General features: G+C 46.3%; 1 protein-coding gene across 1 annotated transcript in view; it reads right to left on the bottom strand.

Annotated features, from left to right (window-relative positions):
• The window catches only part of LOC310744057 (collagen alpha-1(VII) chain-like), a gene marked incomplete at its 3' end in the record, with an annotated part of 50,354 nt that overhangs the window by 6,837 nt on the left and 17,964 nt on the right, over positions 1–25,553 (bottom strand). Inside the window, exons 3-11 of the mRNA XM_083574800.1 lie at positions 20,621–20,801; positions 19,245–19,404; positions 18,086–18,179; positions 15,343–15,516; positions 12,372–12,532; positions 10,000–10,129; positions 8,589–8,702; positions 4,422–4,577; positions 3,019–3,135 (exon numbers count right to left, since the gene is read on the bottom strand). Of these exons, the coding sequence (XP_083430926.1) occupies positions 3,019–3,135; positions 4,422–4,577; positions 8,589–8,702; positions 10,000–10,129; positions 12,372–12,532; positions 15,343–15,516; positions 18,086–18,179; positions 19,245–19,404; positions 20,621–20,801 (1,287 nt within the window). The remainder of the gene's footprint in view (positions 1–3,018; positions 3,136–4,421; positions 4,578–8,588; positions 8,703–9,999; positions 10,130–12,371; positions 12,533–15,342; positions 15,517–18,085; positions 18,180–19,244; positions 19,405–20,620; positions 20,802–25,553) is intronic.

Below are 25,553 nucleotides of genomic sequence, written 5' to 3'. Positions count from 1 at the left end.
GCAGGAATACAGTACATCCCTCTCTGTATATTATTTTCTGCCATGAAATAACAAAGTTGGCTGCATTTTGTTCCAGCACTAGGTGGCAACATTTACTCATTTTACTCATCCGAGCAAATGAGCTGTTTCGCTTTTCCTTCCTGTTCAAAGAGGTTCCTTTATTTCTTTTCCTTTTCAATCCTCGCCTCCTAGCCTGTTTTTTTTTTAAATTTAAAAAAGCTCTTTTCCGCTGAGAAACTTCTTCTTCGAACCAGAATACACCTGGCGTCTCTGGGGGCGCAGAGGTTAAACAAATCGCGCGCATGAATTGGAAGATAGCTGCCCTCTTGCTCCAATTGACAATGACCTAAGCTTGCTCATTCGTAGGTTTCCGAATCTCCATAGTAACAAGCCTAGTTGAGAGCTATCTGTGCGTTCAGAGAAAAAAGGGGAGAAAGCAGGTTTATGCAGCTCTCCAGAGGCCACGCCACTTGAGACTCCAGGTGCTCTCACACATAACAAACTCAAAGCCTCCAGAAAACAAATTTATTATGGTCTCGGGCTTTCGCAGGCTACAGTCTGCTGCATCAGATGCACCAAGTGTTAGATTCTGAGTTGCAGGTATATACATACACAATGTTTTGGGGCATGCACACGTCGAATTGTAAACAGGGGGATCAGGCGGAAACGAAACGCAGAAAATTGCAGACAGTGATACATCACTACTGGGAAAACCATAGCTTTAACTAAGGTCCGTATAGTTCAAGCTATGGTTTTCCCAGTAGTGATGTATGGAAGTGAGAGCTGGACCATAAAGAAGGCTGATCGCCGAAGAATGGATGCTTTTGAATTCTGGTGCTGGAGGAGACTCTTGAGAGTCCCATGGACTGCAAGAAGATCAAACCTATCCATTCTGAAGGAAATCAGCCCCGAGTGCTCACTGGAAGGACAGATCCTGAAGCTGAGGCTCCAAGACTTTGGCCACCTCATGAGAAGAGATGACTCCCTGGAAAAGACCCTGATGTTGGGAAAGATTGAGGGTGCAAGGAGAAGGGGACGACAGAGGATGAAATGGTTGGACAGGGTTCTCGAAGCTACCAGCATGAGTTTGACCAAACTGCGGGAGGCAGTGGAAGACAGGAGTGCCTGGCGTGCTCTGGTCCAGGGGGTCACGAAGAGTTGGACACGACTCATCGACTAAACAACAACAACAACAAACTAACCCTGGTGATTCACAAAACAGTTCTCGAGGACACAAGACCTGCTGGTGTCGGTTAACCAGTTAACACACATAAAGCGCACATACTTTCTAGGCTTGGAAAATGTGAGAACAGAAGTCAGTCTTTTCTCTCTTCCGCTGTACTGTATTTTTGTACTTTTCTTTACTCTCTCTCTAGAAGGAGAAGTGAGAGGACACCATGGTTGCTCTGTCCTGTATATATTGCTTAATAAATCACTTAGAAGGCTACACTCACGCTCCACGATCGTTTCTGCTATACTCTGCTGAGTGAGCGTGCACATGTCTTTTGATATGTGTCACAAGTGCATGCCGGGACTGATTTGAGAACATTCCAGGCTGTGCTTCATCAGGAAGACACCCAGAGAGGTCTGTGTCATTCCGGGGGCTGCGTGTGCCCCCCAGGCGTGTTCTGACAAATGCTGCCTCACTTCGATCCACACTGAACCTCAGATGTTCTGCGGTTTCATCCTGCACACTGTTTCTTCAGTGCTATTGCTCCAGAATGGCCACTCTAAGGTCACTTGCAGAGCGCTTTGGGAGTCTAAAATGCACCTCCTCCTAGCTGTTGAATATTGCCGTTTCTGAATTCAGATCTGCATCACATTTTGGACTACATGCCGGGGTGGGCGGGAACAGAGGCAAAAGTGGGTGGAGCTACAATGTGCACAGTGTGTGTGTGTGTCTGATTTGGATCACGACCCAGGCATAGGCATATGAAGGATTTAGTCCTTTGCTGTCGTTGCCCAGCCGGCAGCCCTGATTGGGATCAAAAGGGCAGCTTTGTAACTGCAATTCTGTATAGGGCAGTGATGGCAAACCTTTTAGAGACCGAGTGCCCAAGCTGCAACCCAGAACCCAATTATTTATCACAAGGTGCCAATTATTTATCACAAGGTGCTTCATTAAATTATCTTTCCATTGATATATAATTTTATATATCTCAGGGCTTTTTTTTAAAAAAAAAACAAGTTTGGGGTACTCTCATACTGACTCAAGAAAATCACCACCGGGGAGGAAATAAATACAGCTCAAATTGGGGAAAATAAATACAGTGGTATCTCAGTTTTTGAACAGCTTAGTTCTCAAACAACTTGGAACCAGAACATTTCAAACCCGGAAAGGAGTGATTTCGGGAGGGGCTTGTCCCCCAGCCATGGAGTCCAAGGCATCTTTCCCAGCCAACCTTCCCAAGATGGATCCCAGTCTTTCCTCTTCCTCCTTCTTCCCAGCTCCCCTTGCTCAAAAAAGCCTCTCTTTTCCTGTCACCTCAAACACACACACACACCGATCACCTTGGCAATGTCTGTCTCCCCAGTCCAAAGGATTCATCTCGGATGGCCCCATCAACCCCTTTTGTCATATTAACAGATTTGCTCTTCCAAAAGGCCAGCCAGCCAGGCTGGTTTGTGGAAGCCAGCCTAGGAATTCCTTGTCTGGCACAGCTCTGCAGCTTATACTTTTGAAGACATCCCAATTAATCAAAATCCTACCATTCTAGGGACAGCGGTTCTCAACCTGTGGGTCCCCAGATGTTATTGGACTACAACTCCCATCATCCCTGACCACTGGTCATGCTGACTAGGAATGATGGGAGTTGTAGTCCAACAACATCTGGGGACCCACAGGTTGAGAACCGCTGGTTTAGAAGGACTATCCCCCCCAAAAAAACCCCTCTATAACACCATAATCAACGTCACAGGTTTTCTGGCCCCCAGATTTGACTATTATTGAAAACCCACATTCTTCAGTGAGTGCTTGGTCACTTGGCTGCAAAGAACCAAAGTAAGGATGCTCTCTACCTGAAGACTCCCACGTCAGCCTGTATCCCGAGGCACCTCTGACTTGCATCCATCTGGCCTGGATAGTATTGGTTGTTGCATTCTGGAGCACGAAGTTCCCCACGGGCACCAGCTTTACTGCAGGAGACAAACATTCACAGTACGTTTCTGAGCACAATTCAAAGTGTTGGTGCTGACCTTGAAAGCCCTAAACAGCCTCGGCCCAGTACACCGGAAGGAGCGTCTCCACCCCCATCGTTCTGCCTGGACACTGAGGTCCAGCTCCGACAGCCTTCTGGCGGTTCCCTCCCTGCAAGTAGTGAGGTTACAGGGAACCAGGCAGAGGGCCTTCTCGGTGGTGGCATCCGCCCTGTGGAACGCCCTCCCATCAGATGTCAAGGAAATAAACAACTATCCGACTTTTAGAAGACATCTGAAAGCAGCCCTGTTTAGGGAAGTTTTTAATGTTTGATGTTTTATTGTGTTTTTAATATTTTGTTAGCTGCCCAGAGTGGCTGGAGAAACCCTACCAGATAGGTGGGGTATAAATTATTATTACTATTAGTATTAGTATTATTACTGGTTAAGAACTGGATGCCAAAACCTTAGTACACCATCCCCTAATGCAGCAGTTCTCACCCAGATGTTGTTGGACTACAACTCCCATCATCCCTGAGCTCTGGCCTTGCTAGCTAGGGGTGATGGGAGTTGTAGTCCAACAACATCTGGGGACCCACAGGTTGAGAAAGGCTGCACTAATGTCATCTGTTGCAGAACAGATGTGGTAGAGCGGAGCCGTTATTTTAAATTTCCACAAAACCCTCAGCCTGGAAAGTTACGGGGAATATAAATGCCACGTAGCTCCCAGGGAGCCAGTGTGGTGTAGTGACCAGAGGGCCAGACTAGGGCCTGGGAGAGAACAGGGTTCAAATCCCCACTCAGCCATGAAGCTCACTGCGTGGCCTTGGAAAAATCTCAGCCTAACCCGCCTCACAGGGTTGTTGTGTCAATTAAAGGAAGAAGAGGGGAGAATCATGTACTCTACCTTGAGATCATTGGAGGAAAAGTGGGATATACGTGAAACATGCAAATAAAATCCACCCTCTGCAGGAAGCTGCCTTATACCCAATCAGGGGCCCCCAGTATGTCTGCACTGACTGGCAGCAGCTACACAGGATTCCAGGCCGGGGTTTCCTCTAGCTCCACCTGGAAATGCCGGGACTTGAACCTGGCACCTTCCGCATGCAAAACCGATGCTCTACCTGCTGAGCTACGGATGCCAGGCCCCTGGCAAGTGCCTAAGGATGTTGCACAAGGATGCCAGTTCTGGGCAAATGGACCTAGAAATGGCTAGCCCCCTACATGGGGGTCCTGTTCCCGAAACGGATCTGAAAAACAACAAAGAAACATTTGGAAGGACTTACAAGTTCTGCCAGTCGTTGACACCGCCTGGCTCGGCCCTTCTGGGTAGACGGCATAAATGCTGACCGTATAGTTTGTGTCCTCCTGCAAGTTGTCAAGGACATGTGAGGAGACATCTCGGGCCAGAATCTTTTCCGAGGTCGACCCAGGCCTGTTTGCTGTGCAGGAGGTAGAAACAAAAGCAAATTGAGTCAAGTCCACTCAGGAGCTGGGACGAAATTTTGGGGGAGAAGGCAGCAGAAAGGAAAGGAATGGCTGCTTAATGTTTGGGAATCCAGAAGGAGCTAAGGGACCCCGGCATCTGAAAATCCGGGAAGCGGAGGCTTAAGGGAACGAGGTATCTTAAGGTTTAGTAAGAAAACAAAAGGGAAATGTGCCAAACTTCCCTCACTGGAGAGTTGCTTCAACTCCTTGATCATTTGGGGCGTCCTTTCCAGCTCAGCATCATCTTTCCTGTCTCAAATGTGTCCCAGGCAACTGCAACAGGTAAATACTCTGTACATGCTCAGGGGCACTCTTTTTTAAAAACTTCCTGGTACTGTTAATGAATTAACTTAGACACAGAACTTCCATATGGAAGTGAGAGCTGGACCATAAAGAAGGCTGATAGCCGAAGAATGGATGCTTTTGAATTCTGGTGCTGGAGGAGACTCTTGAGAGTCCCATGGACTGCAAGAAGATCAAACCTATCCATTCTGAAGGAAATCAGCCCTGAGTGCTCACTGGAAGGACAGATCCTGAAGCTGAGGCTCCAAGACTTTGGCCACCTCATGAGAAGAGAAGACTCCCTGGAAAAGACCCTGATGTTGGGAAAGATTGAGGGCACAAGGAGAAGGGGACGATGGAGGACGAGATGGTTGGACAGTGTTCTCAAAGAGACCAATATGAGTTTGACCAAACTGGGGGAGGCAGTGGATGACAGAAGTGCCTGGCGTGCTCTGGTCCAGGGGGTCACGAAGAGTTGGACACGACTAAACGACTAAACAACAGACACAGAACAGGAAACAACACTTCACATGGGGGAAATTTAATATTATGAAATGGGAAATAACATATTGAATTATAATTAAGAGTGTTATCCCACCTTTTATCTCACCGGTACCAGGCTGGAGGACAAAATACACATAGAAATATTTGTCTTCATTGCATGCTAGGGCTGGGGGAAAGGAAGCCAGCCAGAGCTGAGGGAAGGCTCTCCATGTCACTGGGGCCACTTGAGCCTCAGGTAACAGCAAAGGATCCAGAATGGACCCCAAGCTTTGTAATGGCTCCTTCAGAGGAGACAACCTCCCATCAATGCCCCACTTTGGTGAAGCTAAGCAGGATTAGGCTGGACTGGATGAATCCCAACCCGGAATTAAGATTGCCGGAAGAAATATCAACAACCTCAGATATGCAGATGACACAACCTTGATGGCAGAAAGTGAGGAGGAATTAAAGAACCTTTTAATGAGGGTGAAAGAGGAGAGCGCAAAATATGGTCTGAAGCTCAACATCAAAAAAACGAAGATCATGGCCACTGGGCCCATCACCTCCTGGCAAATAGAAGGGGAAGAAATGGAGGCAGTGAGAGATTTTACTTTCTTGGGCTCCATGATCACTGCAGATGGTGACAGCAGCCACGAAATTAAAAGACGTCTGCTTCTTGGGAGAAAAGCAATTACAAACCTAGACAGCATCTTAAAAAGCAGAGACATCACCTTGCTGACAAAGGGCCGTATAGTTCGAGCTATGGTTTTCCCAGTAGTGATGTATGGAAGTGAGAGCTGGACCATAAAGAAGGCTGATCACCGAAGAATTGATGCTTTTGAACTATGGTGCTGGAGGAGACTCTTGAGAGTCCCATGGACTGCAAGAAGATCAAACGTATCCATTCTGAAGGAAATCAGCCCTGAGTGCTCACTGGAAGGACAGATCGTGAAGCTGAGGCTCTAAAACTTTGGCCACTTCATGAGAAGAGAAGACTCCCTGGAAAAGACCCTGATGTTGGGAAAGATCAAGGAGAAGGGGACAATGGAGGACGAGATGGTTGGACAGTGTTCTCGAAGCTACCAGCATGAGTTTGACCAAACTGCGGGAGGCAGTGGAAGACAGGAGGGCCTGGCGTGCTCTGGTCCAGGCGGTCACAAAGAGTTGGATACGACTAAACGACTAAACAACAACAACAACAAGCAGGATTATTAGGTCCGGCTACTTTCTGGAGGAGGTGCCTATCCAGTCCCTACCTATCTACCAACCCTCTTCACGCTGCTTTGAGTTTTATTCTGGAAATAGGCTGGATAAATAAAGGATGATTTTATCTATCGCATTCCCTGGTGCAACTGTAAAATCCTCCCACCAACAGCTCTGCACATTTTTATACAAAATCCAAAGGTTAATTTGCAAAGGTTTTGACCAGACATATTAACAAGCCTTCCCCTTGACTTCTCAAAGGTTGCGATACCAGAAGAATCATAAATAGAAGACTCGGAGGATCCCACAGGAACATCCACATCTCCTGTTTGAAGAGTTTTTAGGTCCTGATTTTGGAAATATATTCCACTGGATTTCTCAGTGAGCCTTTGCTGTATTGGGGGAAGGGGTGTGGCCTGCTTTTTCTGTCTGAATTTTACTTGTTTAGGGGGTGCGTGCAGGAGTTTTGCACATGTTTGGCGAGGGGCGTTCTGAGCGCTGCCAATTTTTCTTTGGTGGAATGGATGTTTTTGAGGGCTGAGCATCCTGTCTAGACAAATCTTGGATCCCAAACTGAATTGGGCTCATCAGAGCCAATGAACGATTTGTCCAGAGTCAGTTGAGTTGACCACCCTCCCCCCAGAAAAAAACAAAAAACAACAACCCACCAAACCAGAAGAGGAAGAAGAAGAAGAAGAAGAATATTGGGTAGGGCAGAGAGCCTTGGTGAGCAGTGTGGCTCCCCTGGGCACCATGTTGGGGATCCTAAGCACCGTGCTATAGACCAGTCATAGGCAAACTCTGGCCCTCCAGATGTTTGGGACTACAATTCCCATCATCTCTACCTAACAGGACCAGTGGTCAGGGATGATGGGAATTGTAGTCCCAGACATCTGGAGGGCTGGAGTTTGCCTATGCCTGCTGTAGACCCTGGGTTTAAAAAGGTAAAGGGACCCCTGACCATTAGATCCAATCATGGCCGAATCTGGGGTTGCAGTGCTCATCTCGCTTTATTGGCCAAGGGAGCCGGCGTACAGCTTCCGGGTCATGTGGCCAGCATGACTAAGCCGCTTCTGGCAAACCAGAGCACGGAAACGCCGTTTACCTTCCCGCCGTAGTGGTACCTATTTATCTACTTGTTTTTTGACGTGCTTTCAAACTGCTAGGTTGGTAGAAGCAGGGACCGAGCAACAGGAGCTCACCCCGTCTTGGGGATTCGAACCGCCGACCTTCTGATCAGCAAGTCCGAGGCTCTGTGGTTTAACCCACAGCGCCAACCTTGAAACAAAATTTTAAAATTCCTTCCAGTAGCACCTTAGAGACCAACTAAGTTTGTTCTTGGTATGAGCTTTCGTGTGCATGCACACTTCTTCAGATACGCTGAAACAGAACTCACCAGACCCTTATGTATAGTGAGAGGGTGGGGAGGGGTATTACTCAGAAGGGTGGTGGGAATGGGTGATTGGCTGATAGGTGTGGTAAACCTGTTGATGACGCAATTGGTCTTACAGGAAAAAGCAAGGGGTGAGATGGCTAAAAAATAGCTTTATCGTGTATAATGAGATAAGACTCCAATGTCTCTATTCAGACCAGGTCTCTCCATGGTTTTAAGTTTGGGAATAAGTTGGTTTTTGGATGTCACTGTTGCTGAACGTTTCAGTTTTTGAACGCGCCTTGGAAGTCGAACGGCTTCTGCTCATAGCTGTCAACATTTCCCTTTTTTTAAGGGAAATTCCCTTATCCCGAATAGGATTCCTCGCAAGAAAAGGGAAAAGTTGACAGCTATGCTTCTGCTGTGTGTATCTGTTGTTTTTCACAATTTTCTCTATTGAATTGGCAGACCACCCTTTGTGCCTCGGTTTTTGAATGTTCCGGAAGTTAAACCGTCTTCCGGAACAGATTACGTTCGAAAACCGAGGTACCACTGTGTTCCTTTTCCCTGCATGCATTTTCTCGCAGACAAACACACAAATCTAGCAGGGACTCCGTTGACTTACTTGGCAGGTAGACCTTGTAGCCTTCCAGTTTTCCCAGAGGAGGAGTCCAAGCTACTTTCAGGCTGAACAGTCCTTCTTCTACGACCCGGAAATGAGTCACCGTAGGTATGGATGCTTCAAAAGGAAAGGACACGGGCTGAAGAATGAATCCACGGTGCAACAAACAGATCTCCTGAGCAAGCAATATATACACCTTGCAGGTATATAAATCACACAACACATTTAAAGGGGCATTACAGGTTTGTTTTGTTTTTGTTTCTCTTATGCATTTTGTTTCTTTATTTTGTATTTTTATGCTATGAACTACCCTGAGATCTCCGGAGGGAGGGCAATATACAAAATTAATAAACAAACAAAAACAAACAAGTCCTTATTCACAAAGATTAGTCCAGAGGGCAGAGAGCTGGTCAGTTCCCACCAGAATTTTCAAAGGTGGTTTTTCTCAGTCATGCCTCTTTCTGATTAAGGACACCCAGTAAGTCTCTACGGCAACCTTTCTCAAGCCTAGTTTCTCAATCCAGCCTAGTTTGGATTACAACTCCAATTTCCTACCCCCAACGTATGATGATAACAACAACAACAACAACAACAACAACAACAACAACAACAACAACAACAACAACAACAACATATTAATTATACCCTGCCCTCCTGGCTAGGTTTCCCCAGCCACTCTGGGTGGCTCTCAACAGAACAACAACATCATCAACAAAGCAATAAAACATCAAACATTAAAAACTTCCCTAAACAGGGCTGCCTTCAGGTGTCTTCCAAAAGTCAGATAGTTGTTTATTTCCTTGACATCTGACGGGAGGGCGTTCCACAGGGCGGGCGCCACCACCGAGAAGGCCCTCTGCCTGGTTCTCTGTAACCTCACTTCTCGCAGGGAGGGAACTGCCAGAAGGCCCTCAGAGCTGGACCTCGGTGTCTGGGCTGAACGATGGGGGTGGAGATGCCCCTTCAGGTATACTGGCCCAAGGCCATTTAGGGCTTTCAAGGTCAGCACCAACACTTCGAATTGTGCTTGGAAACATCCTTGGAGCCAATGTAGGTCTTTCAGGACCGGTGTTATGTGGTCTTGGCAGCCACTCCCGGTCACCAGTCTAGCTGCCGCATTCTGGATTAGTTGTAGTTTCCGGGTCACCTTCAAAGGTAGCCCCACGTAGAGTGTGGGGCAAATGGGAGCTGTAGTCCCAAGCACACCACATTGGTGAGGACTGCTTTAAAGTTCTCATGGATGGCAACTCTTATCCTATCATAGTATTAGTGGCCTGTCCACCCTATTAGCATCTGCAAACATGGCGCCCGTGCATGTGTGGAAACAAGGCGAACGCTTTCAGAACAGAATTCTGTTTTCAAGCTGTCTTCCTCGCCTGCCCACAAGGGTGGTGCTCCCGAAATACAAACTCACTTGTTCTCGCTTTGATAGTCGCTGGCTCCCCCAGAATGTCAGAGTAGACAGCCATGACAGTGAAGAAATATTTGGTGTTTGGTTTCAGATCCATCACCAGCGCTGAGCTCTTGTTGGCGTCCAAAACAATCTGTCATATACAAGACCCAAATAAATAAGAGGCAGTATGGAAGTGCATATATATCTCCTGCTGTTCCTGGGTTGCAGGGCATTAAACTAGATAGGCCTTGAGGTCCCTTCCAACTACAATTCTATTGATCTTCATGTTTAGCCTGGAAAAGAGGAGATAGGATAGCCATCTACAAATATCTGAAGGGCTGTCCCATGGAAGATGGAGCAAGCTTGTGTCCTGTTGCTCCAGAGGGTTGGACTCGAAGAAATGGATTCAAATTACAAGAAAGAAGATTCTGGGAAATGATATATAATGAACTGAAAAGGATGTTTAAAATAACTTTTGTAAAAAAATACAAGCTTTTATTTAGGAAATTATAGGGATGGAACTGCCTAAACTGTATAGAAACTTATTCATGTATGTCCTGAGACCTCGGAACTGCCCTGAGACCTCCAGGTATAATAATAATAATAATAATAATAATAATAATAATAATAATAATAATAATAATAATAATAATAATTTATTTGTACCCTGTCCATCTGGCTGGGTTTCCCCAGCCACTCTGGGCGGCTTCCAACAAAGATTAAAAAGACATTAAAATGTCACACATAAAAAATGTGAAACAAAGATTTTCCCAACTCCGCATGCATCTCCTGCCTTTCAGCTCACCTTGCCCCAGGTCACACGACCCCAGAAGCAACACAGCATGTCTGTTATGTACTGAGCTGAATCCTAGATCAATAGGATCCAGAATGCAGCAGTCTGATTGGTCCGCAGGAGCCACCCAATCCAGTTCCAGGTGGGAGTGAATCAGCGACCTGATTGGTCTGCAGGAGCAGCCAATCAGGCTTCCGGAGGAGGTGAATCCGCAACCTGATTGGCCTACAGGAGCAGCCTGGAATTAGCCAATCACGCGGGGCCCATTGTGTAAATAATGTATATATAGCTAGACATTTTGGGGAAAGTTTCATTACTACTATGAGCTGAATAAAGAGCATGAAATTCACACTCGACTGAGTATATTTCAATGTCCCTCCCAACAGAGGCGCTACCACTCATCTAACACCCACGAACCCCTGAATTCATGTGTGTATCAGTTTTTTGGTCTTATCAGTGAGCAAAACTCAACCTTCCCACAGAGTGACCTCAGAGTGACCTGCAAAAGATGGCTGGGCCAAAACTCTCCGAGATGCGTTGCTCGGAGGCCAAACTCTTTAAAAATCCCTGACCTCTGTCCTTCCTTACCTTAGAAATAGTGAAACCAGTAGAACTGAAATAAACCTCATAATGTGAAATACAAAGAAAATTTCTGGATGAAGAAAATAACAAAAAATAAAATGTACAATGTGATTAATGTAACCAACAGTAATTGTAAATGAATATAGACAGACAATAAGAATTGCATATACAGGAGGATTTATTTGACTATAGACACTCTATGGACAAATACAAAAGAAGAACAATATACAAAACAGATGAAAACAATGCGAAAAAGTTAGATGTGATATAAAAGGCCAGAAGAGGGAAGGAGGTAAGTCGGCTCTGGGGAGCAGGTGTAAATGTAAAATGTAATACAATATGTGTATGTGGAGTGTGCAAATGAAAACCAATAAAGAATATTATGAAAATAATAATAATAATAATAATAATAATAATAATAATAATAATAATAATCCCTGATCTCTAAATAACCCACCAGAGAGTTGTAAGTATGGGGTTTGTGATTGCTACACTGCAGCAGTTGATGAGCCTTAGAAAGCTATGGTCCGTATAGTTAAAGCTATGGTTTTCCCAGTAGTGATGTATGGAAGTGAGAGCTGGACCATAAAGAAGGCTGATCGCCGAAGAATTGATGCTTTTGAATTATGGTGCTGGAGGAGACTCTTGAGAGTCCCATGGACTGCAAGAAGATCAAACATATCCATTCTGAAGGAAATCAGCTCTGAGTGATCACTGGAAGGACAGATCCTGAAGCTGAGGCTCCAAGACTTTGGCCACCTCATGAGAAGCGAAGACTCCCTGGAAAAGACCCTGATGCTGGGAAAGATGGAGGGCACAAGGAGAAGGGGATGACAGAGGATGAGATGGTGGGACAGTGTTCTCGAAGCTACCAGCATGAGTTTGACCAAACTGCGGGAGGCAGTGGAAGACAGGAGTGCCTGGCGTGCTCTGGTCCAGGGGGGCACGAAGAGTCGGACACGACTAAATGACTAAACAACAACAAAGAGTCCCTTCCAAATGTACAATATGATTCTACCTGCTGCTGATCCACTGGAGAGACCTGTCCAGCAGTCGAAAGTGAATCCAGGAGGATACGGTAGCTGGTCACCTTCCCGGTCGCAGGTGTCCAGCTAAGTCTCAGAGAGCTGTGGCTCTGCTCGCTGACTGTGAGGTCCCGCGGCCCAACAATCTTCTCAACTGCAAGGAGAAGGAAAATGGAAGCCTGTCAGAGGAACATGGTTGGGGCAGATAGGGAATTGGAGGAAGCATTCTGGCCACGCTGAAATTGGGGCTGACCCTGAGGATGTCGGGAGCCAGGCTGGAACTGGAAACGTTCACCTCCTGTGCAGTTTCCTCAGAACTACCGACGAGCAACTTCCCCACTGTGAAATGTTCTCAGGTGTGCTGGTCCCAGGGGCTAACCGAGAGGCGATGTCCAAGTTCAGTCCGAGGTCGATGGTGCAAAACAAAGGCAGTCCATAGAAGTCGAAGCTGGGCGCAGGGCAGGGCGTTGGGTGAGGTCAGGAGCTCCGGCAGGGAAGCAGGTCAGGGATCAGTCTGGAACAGGCTACCAACGATGTTGCTCCCGCAACCTGGGACTGGGGCTGGCTGGCTTTTATCTCCCCTGAGGCATAGGGCGGCCCCGATCCTCAGGTGACTCGCCTCTCCTGGCCTGGAGGTGAGCACTCCTCCTGCAGGAACTTAGTTCCCTCCGCCTCTCTGCCCTGAGCCGCTGCAGCTCAGGAGAGGCTGGAGGGTTACCGGACCCAGAGGCAACCTCAGCTTCCTCTGACGGGGCTGAGAGTGGAGCACCTGCAGGCAGTGGGTCCTCCATCACCTCAGGAGCCAGAGCAGACTCAGCTGATGCTTGCACCTGAGGACCCAGCACAGGTGAGGACCCTTCAGGCTCATGCCTCAGCCCCGGCTCAGCTGGTTCTGGAGGTGGGGACTCCTGTGCAGGCTGGGATTCCTCAGGTTCAGCATCCAAATCCGATTCCCAGGCCATCACATCAGGTAACAGACCGGCCACTGGGCCTTCCTGGAACTCAAAAAGTTCAAAACTTCATTGTCAGACTAACCAAGCAAGAGCTTGGAACATTCTGAATGTGATGGCCTGGGACTCGGGCTCGGATTCGGAACCAGTGGAGTCTCAGTCTGCACCAGATCCTTTGCCTCAGGCAGCATCTGAACCTAGTCTGGGGCCTGATCCTGAAGAGTCCCAGTCTGCACAGGTTCCCCTGCAACAAGCACCAGCTGGGCCAAGTCAGGGGCCTGAGCCTGCCCTGGATCCAGATGCGGGGATGACCTCGTTGCCTCCAGCTGGGCCATCACTTACAGCTGCTCCACTACCAGTTGGGTCAGGAGAGGCTGAGGAGGACCCTGGGTCTAGTAACCCACCGGCGTCTCCCGAGCTGCAGAGACTAAGGTCTGAGAGAAGGAGAGACCTGAGTACTCGCAGGAGGAGTGCTCACCTTCAGGCGAAACAGGGAGGTGAGTCACTGGGGTATTAGGACCAGCCGCTACCCCGACAAAGATAAAAGGCTGCTGGACCCCACCCCAGGTTGAGGTAGCAACATTGCTGTATGCTAGATCCTGCCTGAGATCCTGTACCTGTCCTTGCCTGGTTTCCTGCCTCGTATCCTGCCTTGGCCCTGTTGGACTGACTCCCAGTAGAACCTTTGGATTCTGGACCGGTCCTGGACCGTGTTTCATGGGTTACCCCTGGCCCAGCACACTGAAGTAGACAGTTGTTCTTGGCACCCGTCTGTCTCAAGAGACAATGGAGTGTGCCTCCAAGGGTGAAGTCAAACCAAGTGAGGTCCGCAGCACCGAAGTGACCACCCTGGGGTACAAGCTTGGGCAATGTGAGGTCCTTGGCTGCCCAGATGACAAGACCCCCCTCTCAGCCTCGCTGATGTGGTTCAAAGGAAAGCAGAGCAATACATTTAGCCTTGCAGGAATGGCCAGAAGGGGGCATATAAGGCACAATCCAACCATCTTAAGGACTCCACTCCTGATTTGTGTAGGGTTTGCTCCTGAGCCTTTTCTATTCCCAAAGATGTGCCACAGGGCCGCAGAGGTTTCCTTCTCCTAGATAGGCTACCTTCCCGGGTTGATGAGCCCCATCTGCCCCTCACTTCCCTCTCTAGCATGTGCAGAAACCGCCTTCTTGTCCGTTGGACTGACTACTGGCCTCCACTCAATCCACCAGAGCCTGTCTTTACAATATGATACGATTCTCTTTATTGTCATTGTCCCATACAGAACAACAAAATTGAAAAATCCATTCAAAACCAACAAGCTTGCTATCCCAGCTATCCCAACCTGCTAAGCCCCCTAAAAACTCCGACACCCCATTTTTAAATACAGTATACTCCCATAGAGACTCCTTACACTGCGTTTAAAACCAAAATCGCATTTGGATACAAACTGTTTCTCAGGCGGCTATTGCTAATCTTTATAACCCTGGACCTTCTTCCAGAAGGCAGAAGCTGAAAGAGATCATTTCCGGGGTGCGCACTATCTCTGCAGCTTTCTTATGGCACTGCCTGGAAGCATAGATTTGATCCAAGGTAGGAAGAGTGAACCCAATTATTTACTCCGCAGTCTTTACAACTCTGGACAGCATTGTTTTCCCCCTGACCGTGCAGCTCCCAAACCACACACAGAGACCATAAGTTAAGTAACCCATCGGTTAGCCTCACCTGGTTTAGACAGCCAGTCAAAGCCATTTCCCAGGCTTGTGGCCGCTGTTGCATGTTGACACCTTCTAGGAGCCATGGTTGAGAGCTGAGTGCAGGGTGGGGACCAGAGGTGAACAAACTACCCCAAAAGGAGCATGACGTGCCCCCCACCAGAGGTACTACCCCTCCCCTAACACCCCACACCCCCCCATAACCTTCCAAGTCTTCCTCAGGCCCAATTCCATCTGGCTTTCCTTCCAGTGGGGTGGACTCTTCAGTGCTGGGGCGGTTTCAGTAAAGGAAAGGAGGGGGTCTTGGACTCACCATTGGCTATTTGCTTGGCTGGTTGTGGGGGCTCCGAAGCCGTGAAGCAAAGCCTCCGGGACACCTTTCGCGAGAGGCTGCCGAGTTGCTCAAAATCTTTGGCGTAGAGCATGTGCTCTTCGATGGGATCGGATGCTATTTTCTTCAGCTCGTTCCTATCTGCGTTTCTAATTCCTAACCAGAGGGAGGAGGAAATACAGGTGGGCAAAGAACTTCTGCAAACACAGAGCATCCTTAAACTCGCTCGAACGGGAGGCAAGTTATTTGATCACAGGTCATAGTATCACACTTTTAAGAAATTAAAATGTTGTACACACCAGATACCAGACTCATGGTGATCAGGTTTTTGAACTGTTACAAGTTCTGATGGCCTGTGGAGTATGTGCCTTGTGGCAAAATGGTGCATTTGGAACCAGTTTTCTTTCAAGCCTTGCAGTCATGCAGAAAGATGTCATCAGCTATTTTCAAATAAATCTCTTAGGCTGCAGTCATATTGCAGACATATTGAAGAGTACGTCCCCACTGCTTATATGGGAATAGACATTGGTTTTTTACATGAGTGAATATGAAGCCTCATCACTCTCAGGGGATCATGCTATTCATCAGCTGGATGCCCTATCATTTGAAATTTTAAAGATATTTTTTAAAAGAAGAAAAGAGCATGAAACCCTTGGGCTGCTTCATAAATACTTTTTATGATTTAAGAAATGTGTGTTTCTATGTTTTTAAATGATTTTCCATTTAAAAAATCCACCCAGAAATGGGAAAAGACATTTGTATTCCCATCCCCACATGGAACTGGAACGGACTGGACTTTGATGTGTCCATCCAACTTGGAGGGCTTTAAAAGAGGTTGGGGCAAATTCAGGGAGCAGGAAACTATCAGGAGCTAACTAGTTGCAATGGCTATGTTCTGCCTCCACAGCTGGAGATTATAATGCTGGGAACTACAGGGTGGGGAGAGGACTCTTGTGCTCGGATCCTGCTCACTGGCTTCCCCCAAGCTCCTGTGAGAACAGGATGCTGGACCAGATGGGCCATGGGCCTGATCCAGTTGGCTCGTCATAAGGTCTCAATGGCTCCCACAACGTTCCAAGTGATAAACAGAATAGGGCATAGGTGGTCTTCTGAATGTTCTTGGCTACAAGTCCCATCACTCCCAACCAATACAGCTAAAGCTCAGGGGTGATGGGAGCAACATCTCAAGAGGGCCATGTTTACCATTGCTGGGATAAAGTAAATGAGCCGGGTCGCATCTGCCCGTGACAGCGGATTCTGGGCTATCATGAGAAGAAGGGAAGAAGGTTCAGCTTCTGCCTCAAATGAAACCCATCTCTTGTAGCTTCCCTCCCAGTCTTCCGTAAGATGTAGTAGTTACACTACCTTATCTGTGGTGACGCACAGGTATGCCTTTATAAAGGCTAGATTCAATGTTTTCCCATCAAACGTGTTGGGTAACAGACTCTCCAACGGACAGATCTCACTCCTCTGTGACTGTAAAAGTGGATCTATAGAATCGTTATATCATATAATCTTCTGTTGTCCATTACATTCGGCTTCACGGTCCAAGTTTCTGGCCCCATATTTATCGAGAATTGCTGACGGACCTCAGAAAGCCCAAATAATATACTTATTAAACGACGAAGATACAAGTAGATCCCTTGCAGTCGCTAGATACCTGATAAATGTTTTATTTCAAAAGAGGAGAAATGGATCACTGTATGACTCTGACAGCTTAGCTAAACTTAAGAACCATCAATAAGTGCCAGAACTAAGACGCATACCCCCAAAAATCTGATGGATTTGAATTGCGGTTTACATAGAGGGAGCTTATTGTGTATAGTGTTTACTTAACTGAAGTAAAATTGGTTTTATATGGGTGTTTTAACTTGGAACTGTTTAAATTGTATTGTTTATGGATAAATTTTGATGTATTGTTTTCGATATGGGCCAATGGCCGCAATAAATCTATAGATGTAGTAGTTACAGTGGTAGACTAGGATCTGCGAGACCAGGGTTCAAATCCCTCACAGGGTTGTTGTGAGGATAAATTGGGGAGGGGGAGAAAACCATTTACGCCACCTTGGAAACCTTGGAGGAAAAGGCGGGATAGAAATGAAATAATAAACTATAAAGAAAATAATAAACTATAAAGAAAGAAAGAAAAAGATGGCCCGGCCCCATCCCCAAAAGCAAACTCGGCCCTCTAGATGTTTTGAGACTACTACAACTCCCATCATCCCTAGCTAACAGGATCAGTGGTCAGGGATGATGGGAGTTGTAGTCCCCAAACATCTGGAGGGCCGAGTTTGCCTATGCTTGCCCAAAAGTTAACAACAACAATTTATAACCCACGTTTCAACACAAATGTTACGCTGCTGCTGTTTTCTTGCTTGTTTTTAAGTAAGTTAGTAGTTGTTATAAATCTATTTTAGTAGGTGGCAGCGACTATTTGTTTGTTTGTTTATTGTACTGACATCCCAGCTTTTTTCCCCTCCCGGCAGCTCAAGGCGGCCCCCTCCCATGTCGTTCTTTCCCCTCCCACAACAACCCTGGAAGGTAGGTTAGGGAGAGAGGCAGTGGGACTGGCATAAGGGCCCCCCGTGAGCTTCATGGCTGAGGGCGGGGTTGGAATCCTGGCCTCTCCCCCAACCGAGGTCCAATGCTCTGACCATTTACGCCACGCCAGCTGCTGAGCACTGATGTGACGGACCCCATGGTTTTTATTTCTAGCCGTACATACCCACAGCAAACACGGTTACTCCCCTGTTCTTAAGGGCCGCTGCTGGCTCGTCGACGGAATCAGAAGATTTCCCGTCTGTGATTAAAACGACCGCCTGCGACGACAACAAAAATAGAAATATATAGCAATCATGTGGAAAAGGGAAGGTGAATAGGTTTCCTCCTGTGCTAGAGTCCCTGAGAATCAGCCCATTGAGCCGGTTCAACCATTACTGGGTTGTTTTTAAGCTCTTCCCCTTCCTTTCGGTTCTTAAAGAACGTCTGTTTACTTCTGTAAACTTTGAGGTCCTGCAAGCCTGCTCTTGTACGTAGGTGCTGCTGTTCCGGCTATGTGAAGTCTCACCCACGAGCCAATAATGGGTTTAATATTAATATTATTGGTACATATACCATATTGGCCTGAATATAAGCCTCACTCCCCACCCCCACCCCCAATTCTGCAGATCTCAGTGCAAGTAGATAAATAGGTACCACTCCGGCGGGAAGGTAAACGGCGTTTCCGTGCGCTGCTCTGGTTTGCCAGAAGCGGCTTAGTCATGCTGGCCACATGACCCGGAAGCTGTACGCCGGCTCCCTCGGCCAGTAAAGCGAGATGAGTGCCGCAACCCCAGAGTTGTCCGCAACTGGACCTAATGGTCAGGGATCCCTTTACGTATTCTGGTGTAAGGTTACCAGATTTTTTTCAATGAATCCGGGGAGACTTTTCAGCTTCAGTGGATTTTGTATGGGGACTGATATGTAAATCCGGGGACTGTCCCTGGGAAACTGGGACGTCTTGTAACCTTAGGTTAAAGGTAAAGGTAAAGGAACCCCGACCATTAGGTCCAGTCTCTGGGGTTGCGGCCGAGGGAGCTGGCGTACAGCTTCCGGGTCATGTGGCCAGCATGACTAAGCCGCTTCTGGCGAACCAGAGCAGTGCACAGAAACACCGTTTACCTTCCTGCCGGAGCAGTACCTATTTATCTACTTGCACTTGGACGTGCTTTCGAACTGCTAGGTGGGCAGCAGCAGGGACCGAGCAATGGGAGCTCACCCTGTCACGGGGATTCGAACTGTCAACCTTCTGATCGGCAAGTCCTAGGCTCTGTGGTTTAACCCAACCTTAGGTTAGAGCAACCCATTTCAACACTTGCCAGGTAAGAACCTGAAGCTTCACTCACCTTTGCAGCATCTTCTCTCAGTGTCCCTGCACTGACCATTGTGTCTGCTACAAAGGAGAGAGCATTCCCTGTCTTGGTATTGCCCCCTTCGTAGAGCAGATCTCGGACAGCCACCAGCACCTCCTCAATGGTGATGTAGTCCGTCAGATCGATACTGACTCTGGCGGCAGGAAGGCAGTCCCCGGAGAAAACAAAGGGAAACAGAGTTATTTCCAGACAGAGAAGAAATCAAATATTGGTTATTTCAATTGTGGCTTTTAAAATTAATTAACAGAGTCCTTTAACTCATTGCCCGTAGCTAAACGGATGTGTTGCGAAACCTCAGCAATGGTGCCGTTTTGAGGAACCGCAAGAAAGGCAGTAGGTTTTGTTGCAAAAGGGCACTGCCATTTAATTCACTGCTGTTTGTTTGTTTAATTTGTATTCCACCCCCCCAAATCTGCAGACCTCAGGGCAGTTCACAACATAAAAATACAATATAAAAGCACATAATACATAATGAAAACAAGAACAAACAACAACCAATAACCCTTCTCTCCCATAAGCACATTGAAAAGGGGTTTAAGATGTTCATCAGCCCAAGGCCTGGTTGAAGAGGAATGTTTTTGCTTGGTGCCTAAAGGTGTATAATGAAGGCGCCAGGCAAAGCTCCCTCTGGAGAGCATTTCACAGACCGGGAGCCACTGCAGAGAAGGCCCCGTTCTTGTGCTGCCACCCTCCGGACCTCTCAAGGAGGGGGCACACAAAGAAGGGCCTCAGAAGATGATCGCAGAGTCTGGGTAGGTTTATATGTGGAGGAGTGGTCCTTGAGGTATTGCAGTCCTGAGCTGTTTAAGGTTTTATGGATCAAAACCAGCGCTTTGAATTGGGCCCAGAAACTAATTGGGAGCCAGTGAACTCAGCCCAGGATTGGTGTAATATTGCTCAAACTGTTTGGTGAGCAACCTGGTCACCAAAATCTGCACCAGCTGAACCATCTAATCTAGAGGTTAAGAGAGCATGGACAATGGAAATTAGGCTATCCCTGTCCAGATAGGGGTGCAGCTGGTCCACCAGCCGAAGCTGATGGTGGGCACTCTGTGCCACTGAGGCCACTTGAGCCTCAAGACACAGCAAAAGACCCAGAAGTAACCCAAAATGCATTCCAGCTCCTGTCTACTTTATTGAGCCCCAAACATACAAAATTCCATGATTTGTGAATCATCGCTTTTTTCCTGGGAAGTTGGAATCTTTGTGAACATTCCGTAACGCCCCAACCACACAGCAAATAGTTAGAGGAGCTCCCTTTTACATCCTGAAGCGAAACCTCCTAAAATACGGATAGAAAATAAATCCTAGGAGCAAAGAGGACCCAGAAGCGGTAAAGTGATGCGCACCTTGGTTTGTCCCCGTAGAGCACTACACTCAGACGGACACCCGACTTTCCCACCACCACATTTTCAAACGTCCGTATGATGGTGTAGATGAAGTCCTTGATCAGCTGGAAGTTGCTTTCCCCGATGCTCCACGATTCGTCCACGAGGAACAAAACGTCCGCAGTCTCCGCTGTGCTGCAGGCTGCAGCAAGAGAAAGACAAAGCAGATGAGAGGTCATTGCTGCACAAAAGAAACTCTGGATATCCATTTTTTGGGGGGGTATATATTTTTTAATTTGATTTTAAAAACAGTGGACGCTCGGGTTGCGAACGCGATCCTTGTGGGATGCACATTTGCAACCCGCAGTGTTCGCAACCCGCAGCCGCACGCCTGCACACACGCAGGTTGTGATTTGGTCTTCTGCGCATGCGCAAAGCGCAATTTAGCGCTTCTGCGCATGCGTGACTGCCGAAACCCGGAAGTAACCCGTTCCAGTACTTCCGGGTTTTAGTGGTCAGTAACCTGAAAAATGTTCCATTCTGAAGGAAAACAGCCCTGAGTGCTCACTGGAAGGACAGATCCTGAAGCTGAGGCTCCAAGACTTTGGCCACCTCATGAGAAGAGAAGACTCCCTGGGAAAGACCCTGATGTTGGGAAAGATGGAGGGCACAAGGAGAAGGGGACGACAGAGGACGAGATGGTGGGACAGTGTTCTCAAAGCTACCAACATGCGGGAGGCAGTGGAAGACAGGAGTGCCTGGTGTGCTCTGGTCCAGGGGGCCACGAAGAGTCGGACATGACTAAACAACAACAACCCGAAAAAACGCAACCTGAAGCATCTGTAACCCAAGGTATGACTGTAGTATAAACATACAACAAAAAACAATTCAAGATGCAAATATTGAAATTACCCTGAATCTCTTGACTTCCCCCTATCCCTTCCATGGGTCCTAAAGATATTATTATTTACAACTGCATATCAGTACTTATCCAAATGTTTAATCCTTCTAAATTATCCACACTTTACAAGTGTGGTTAAAATCCTGCTGATGTTTTAAGCTGCTTACAGTGGTCTCGTAAATAAATTATAAAAATTCCCCATTCCTTATTAAAGTTCTTGACTTCTTGATTTCTGAGCTTCACTGTTGATTTTGCCATTTCGGCGTAGTCCATCAACTTGGTTTGCCATTCTTTTCATTTTCCTTCCATCTCTGGGCTAGTAACATCAGTGCAGCTGTTGTCACATACGTAAACAATCTTTTCTGTTCCTTTGGTATATCAGTACAGTGGTACCTCGGGTTACATACGCTTCAGGTTACATACCTTTCAGGTTACAGACTCCGCTAACCCAGAAATAGTACCTCGGGTTAAGAACTTTGCTTCAGGATGAGAACAGAAATCGTGTGGTGGCAGCAGCGGGAGGCCCCATTAGCTAAAGTGGTGCTTCAGGTTAAGAACAGTTTCAGGTTAAGAACAGACCTCCGGAACGAATTAAGTACGTAACCAGAGGTACCACTGTACCTATAATTCCTAGTAGAACCTCTGGATATCCTGGCCACATCCGCACAATACATTTAAAGCGCTTTTGTGCCATTTTTATCATCATGGCTTCCCTCCTCTAAGAATCCTGTTTATCAATGGTGTTGAGAGTTTATAGGATGGATGGAAACCCATGACTAGTATAAGAGTGCTTTGAATGTAGGCTGCAGGTGTGACCTCAAGTGACCCCAGGTTATGAGATAAGCAAATAAAGAAAATGTCAAAAGAAAGGGATGTGGAAAAGGATCCCTCGCCCCTCAGCTAAATGTGGGAGCCCATTAAAAAAAGCTGGGTCAGTTTCCACAAGCCTTGACTCTTAAAAAAACCAACCAGAGTGAGATTGGAAAGGAAGAAATAGGTAAAGAGGTAACACCAAACAATTATTTCCTCAAAAATGGGAAAGGTTTAAGAGATACTTACAAAAAAAAATAACAGCGACATATTATCTATGGCAGTGTCTGAATGACCCTTGTGTACATAGCATTAAGAAATAAAGGAAAATCGGTACGCTAGGTTGTAAGACAGTATTAGAAAGTATATTGAATGTAAGGTAATAAGTACATACAAAATCACAAATGTCAGCTATATCGTGAAATGATGGGAAGTCTATATTTATTTTACTTCAGTATGTTGTTATTGTTTTGTTTTATTTTATGTACCATTATATGATTTTAGCTTAGCTGATATCTAAGTGGAATTAGGAGGTCAAATTAACATTCTAAGTTAAACTAATTTAAGTTTGTGTGTGTGTGTGTGTGTGTGTGTGTGAAGTTAAATCTGTAATTGCATGAATGAATTTCAATAAAGAATTTTTTCATCCCCCCCAAAGGAAAGGAGCAAAATTACATATTTTTTTAAAAAAACGCAGATTCCCCAGTGGAGCCGATTTCACCTGGATTCTGCCCACGAAAGATCATTCATCCAGACAGCAAAATCCAATTAGAATAGATTAAGCACTTTCAGAACTGGAAAATGCTTTGTCATTGCTTTAAACGGCGTTTATGTGATGTCAGCTGCTGCCTGCTGTAGCCGCAAGGCAAAAGTGGCTCTATTAAATGGCAGGGAGACCTGGATACCTCCCTGCCCAGTTGCCCTGGCAGCTGTCACCTGTCCCATACACGTTTTGATCACGGTGACTGTTAGGCACGTGAGGAGCTGCCTTATACCGAGTCAGGAATTGGTCCATCTAACTCAGTACTGTCTACACTGATCGGCAGTGGTTCTCCAGGGATTCAGGCAGAGGTCACCCCCAGCCCGACCTGGAGATGCCGGGAATTGAACCTTCGACCTTCTGCATGCAAAGCAGGTGCATAGCTGTCAACTGTCCCTTATTTGGTGGGAAAGTCCCTTATCCCAGCGCTATGTCCTGCTGCTGTCCCTTATTGATGATGTCCCTTAAATATCCCGGGTTTCAAAGGAAGCAGCTCCTCTCCCTCCCTCCCTGCCGGCCAGGGAGGAGGGAGTCTCCAAATGTGTTGCTTGGCTGCGTTGCTCACCCAACAAGGAGTCTAAGAATGACTGGAGTGTGGAGCTTGCATGCCTTGTGCCGATCAAATTGGTCGCATTGCCTGGGGACTCGCCTTTGCTCAGCGCTTCCCAGCGGAGAGGTGACAGTGGTTTTCCTTGCTGCATCCCCTTTGCCGGGTTGCTGCACTGTGGGAACCACCACTTTTTTTTTAATAAAATTTTTATTGGTTTTTTAACACATAATAATAGACAATACAAAACAATACAAAAACAAACAAACATATAAACATGTATAATTTCTTCACATTTTTTCTTAAACCTTCTTTCATCGACTTCCTCATACCTCCCCTTTCTGCATCCCTGTTTTAAATTTTTCCAGCAAGCCCCAATGTCAACTTATAACACTTTTTTTCCCTTTGAATCCTTTTTCTCATATCCAATTATTTGTCCCCGCAATTCTGTTTTACCTGACCCAAAACATTTTAGCACTCATTAATTTTGCAACAGTTCTTGAGATAAACTTTAAATTTCTTCCAATCTTCTTCCACCGTCTCTCTCCCTTGGTCACGAATTCTGCCAGTCATCTCCGCCAGTCCCATGTAGTCAATCACCTTGGTCTGCCATTCTTCCAGTGTGGGTAGTTCTTGTGTCTTCCAGTACTGTGGGAACCACCACTTGAGGCTTTGTTTGGCTGCTGGCTGGGCTTTCTGCCTTTGGCTCAGAGGGACTCAGAAGTCGAACATACCTGTGCTGGGAAAATCCCTTATTTTGGCTGCTGATCCCTTATTTTTAAGACTGCTGTTCCCTTATTTTCAAATCTGTAAGTTGACAGCTATGAGCAGGTTCTGTGTCCCCTGAGCTACGGCCCCCTCTCCAAAGAGGAACATAGAAAGCTGCCTTATAGGCCATTGATCCATCTCACTCAGTGTTGTCTACATTGATTGCTAAAAACTGGGGGGGAAAGAAACTGTGCCAACAAAAACAGAATGGCAAGACAAACTGTTAGATTATATTGAACTGGCTAGATTAACAGAGGGCAATTAGAGGCCACGCTAGACAAGAGTTTCAAAAAGCATGATAGATGCTTTTCATTCCTTTTTTTGTTGGCACAGTTTCTTTTTTCCAGTTTTTAGCAAGCAGTGATCTATAATGAACTTAAGAAAATATTTAAATATACTTTCCCCCAAAAACTAGAAGCCTTCTTGCTGGGCTTGATGGGGAAACAGATCAAGAAATCGGACCAAAAATTATTTATGCGGCAAGAAACATGCTGGCCCAAAATTGAAAACTACAATAAATTCCTACCATTGCGGAGTGGCAGACGAAAATGACCGGCAGAATTCAGGATCAGGACAACCAGAGATTCCAAGAAAGTTGGAGTAAATTTATTGTGTATTTAAAGGACAATTGTACAATTTTAAAAACACTGGCAGGACTGAAATAACTCCTACAATGTAAGGACAGATAAGAGGTTTAATATTAAAATGCTTGATTCCAAAGGAATAAGGAATACCTGTTGAAGGGAAGTCACAAGCTTGGCAGAGCTAAAAGTATATATGTGATTTGATGTACTGTATAAGACTGTGTTAAGAAAATAATAAAAATTTATTGGGAGGGGGAGATAGAAAAGAGTTTCAAAAAGCATGGGGAAAACACAGAGAATACTTCACAAAACAGTGCCCTAAAATACATACCTGGACTTGTTTCAATTAATGTCTGCAGGAGACTTTGTGGATATTTAAGTTATAATTAGGAAAAATCTTAATAATTATTCATAAAGGACACAGTTTATAAGAAGTAAAGAAGGAGGCCAGATACAGGATGAAGGAAGTCTTTTATTTGGTTGTTTGTATTGTTGTCACTTCCATATATCACTACTGGGAAAACCATTGCTTTAACTATACAGAGACATTACCTTGCCAAGAAAGGTCTGTACAGTTAAAGCTA

Source organism: Podarcis filfolensis (assembly GCF_964270895.1).
Source record: "Podarcis filfolensis genome assembly, chromosome: 10".
Lineage (NCBI taxonomy): Eukaryota > Metazoa > Chordata > Lepidosauria > Squamata > Lacertidae > Podarcis > Podarcis filfolensis.
The sequence above is the reverse complement of the archived record's forward strand: the minus strand, read 5'-3'. Positions and strand labels throughout refer to the sequence as shown.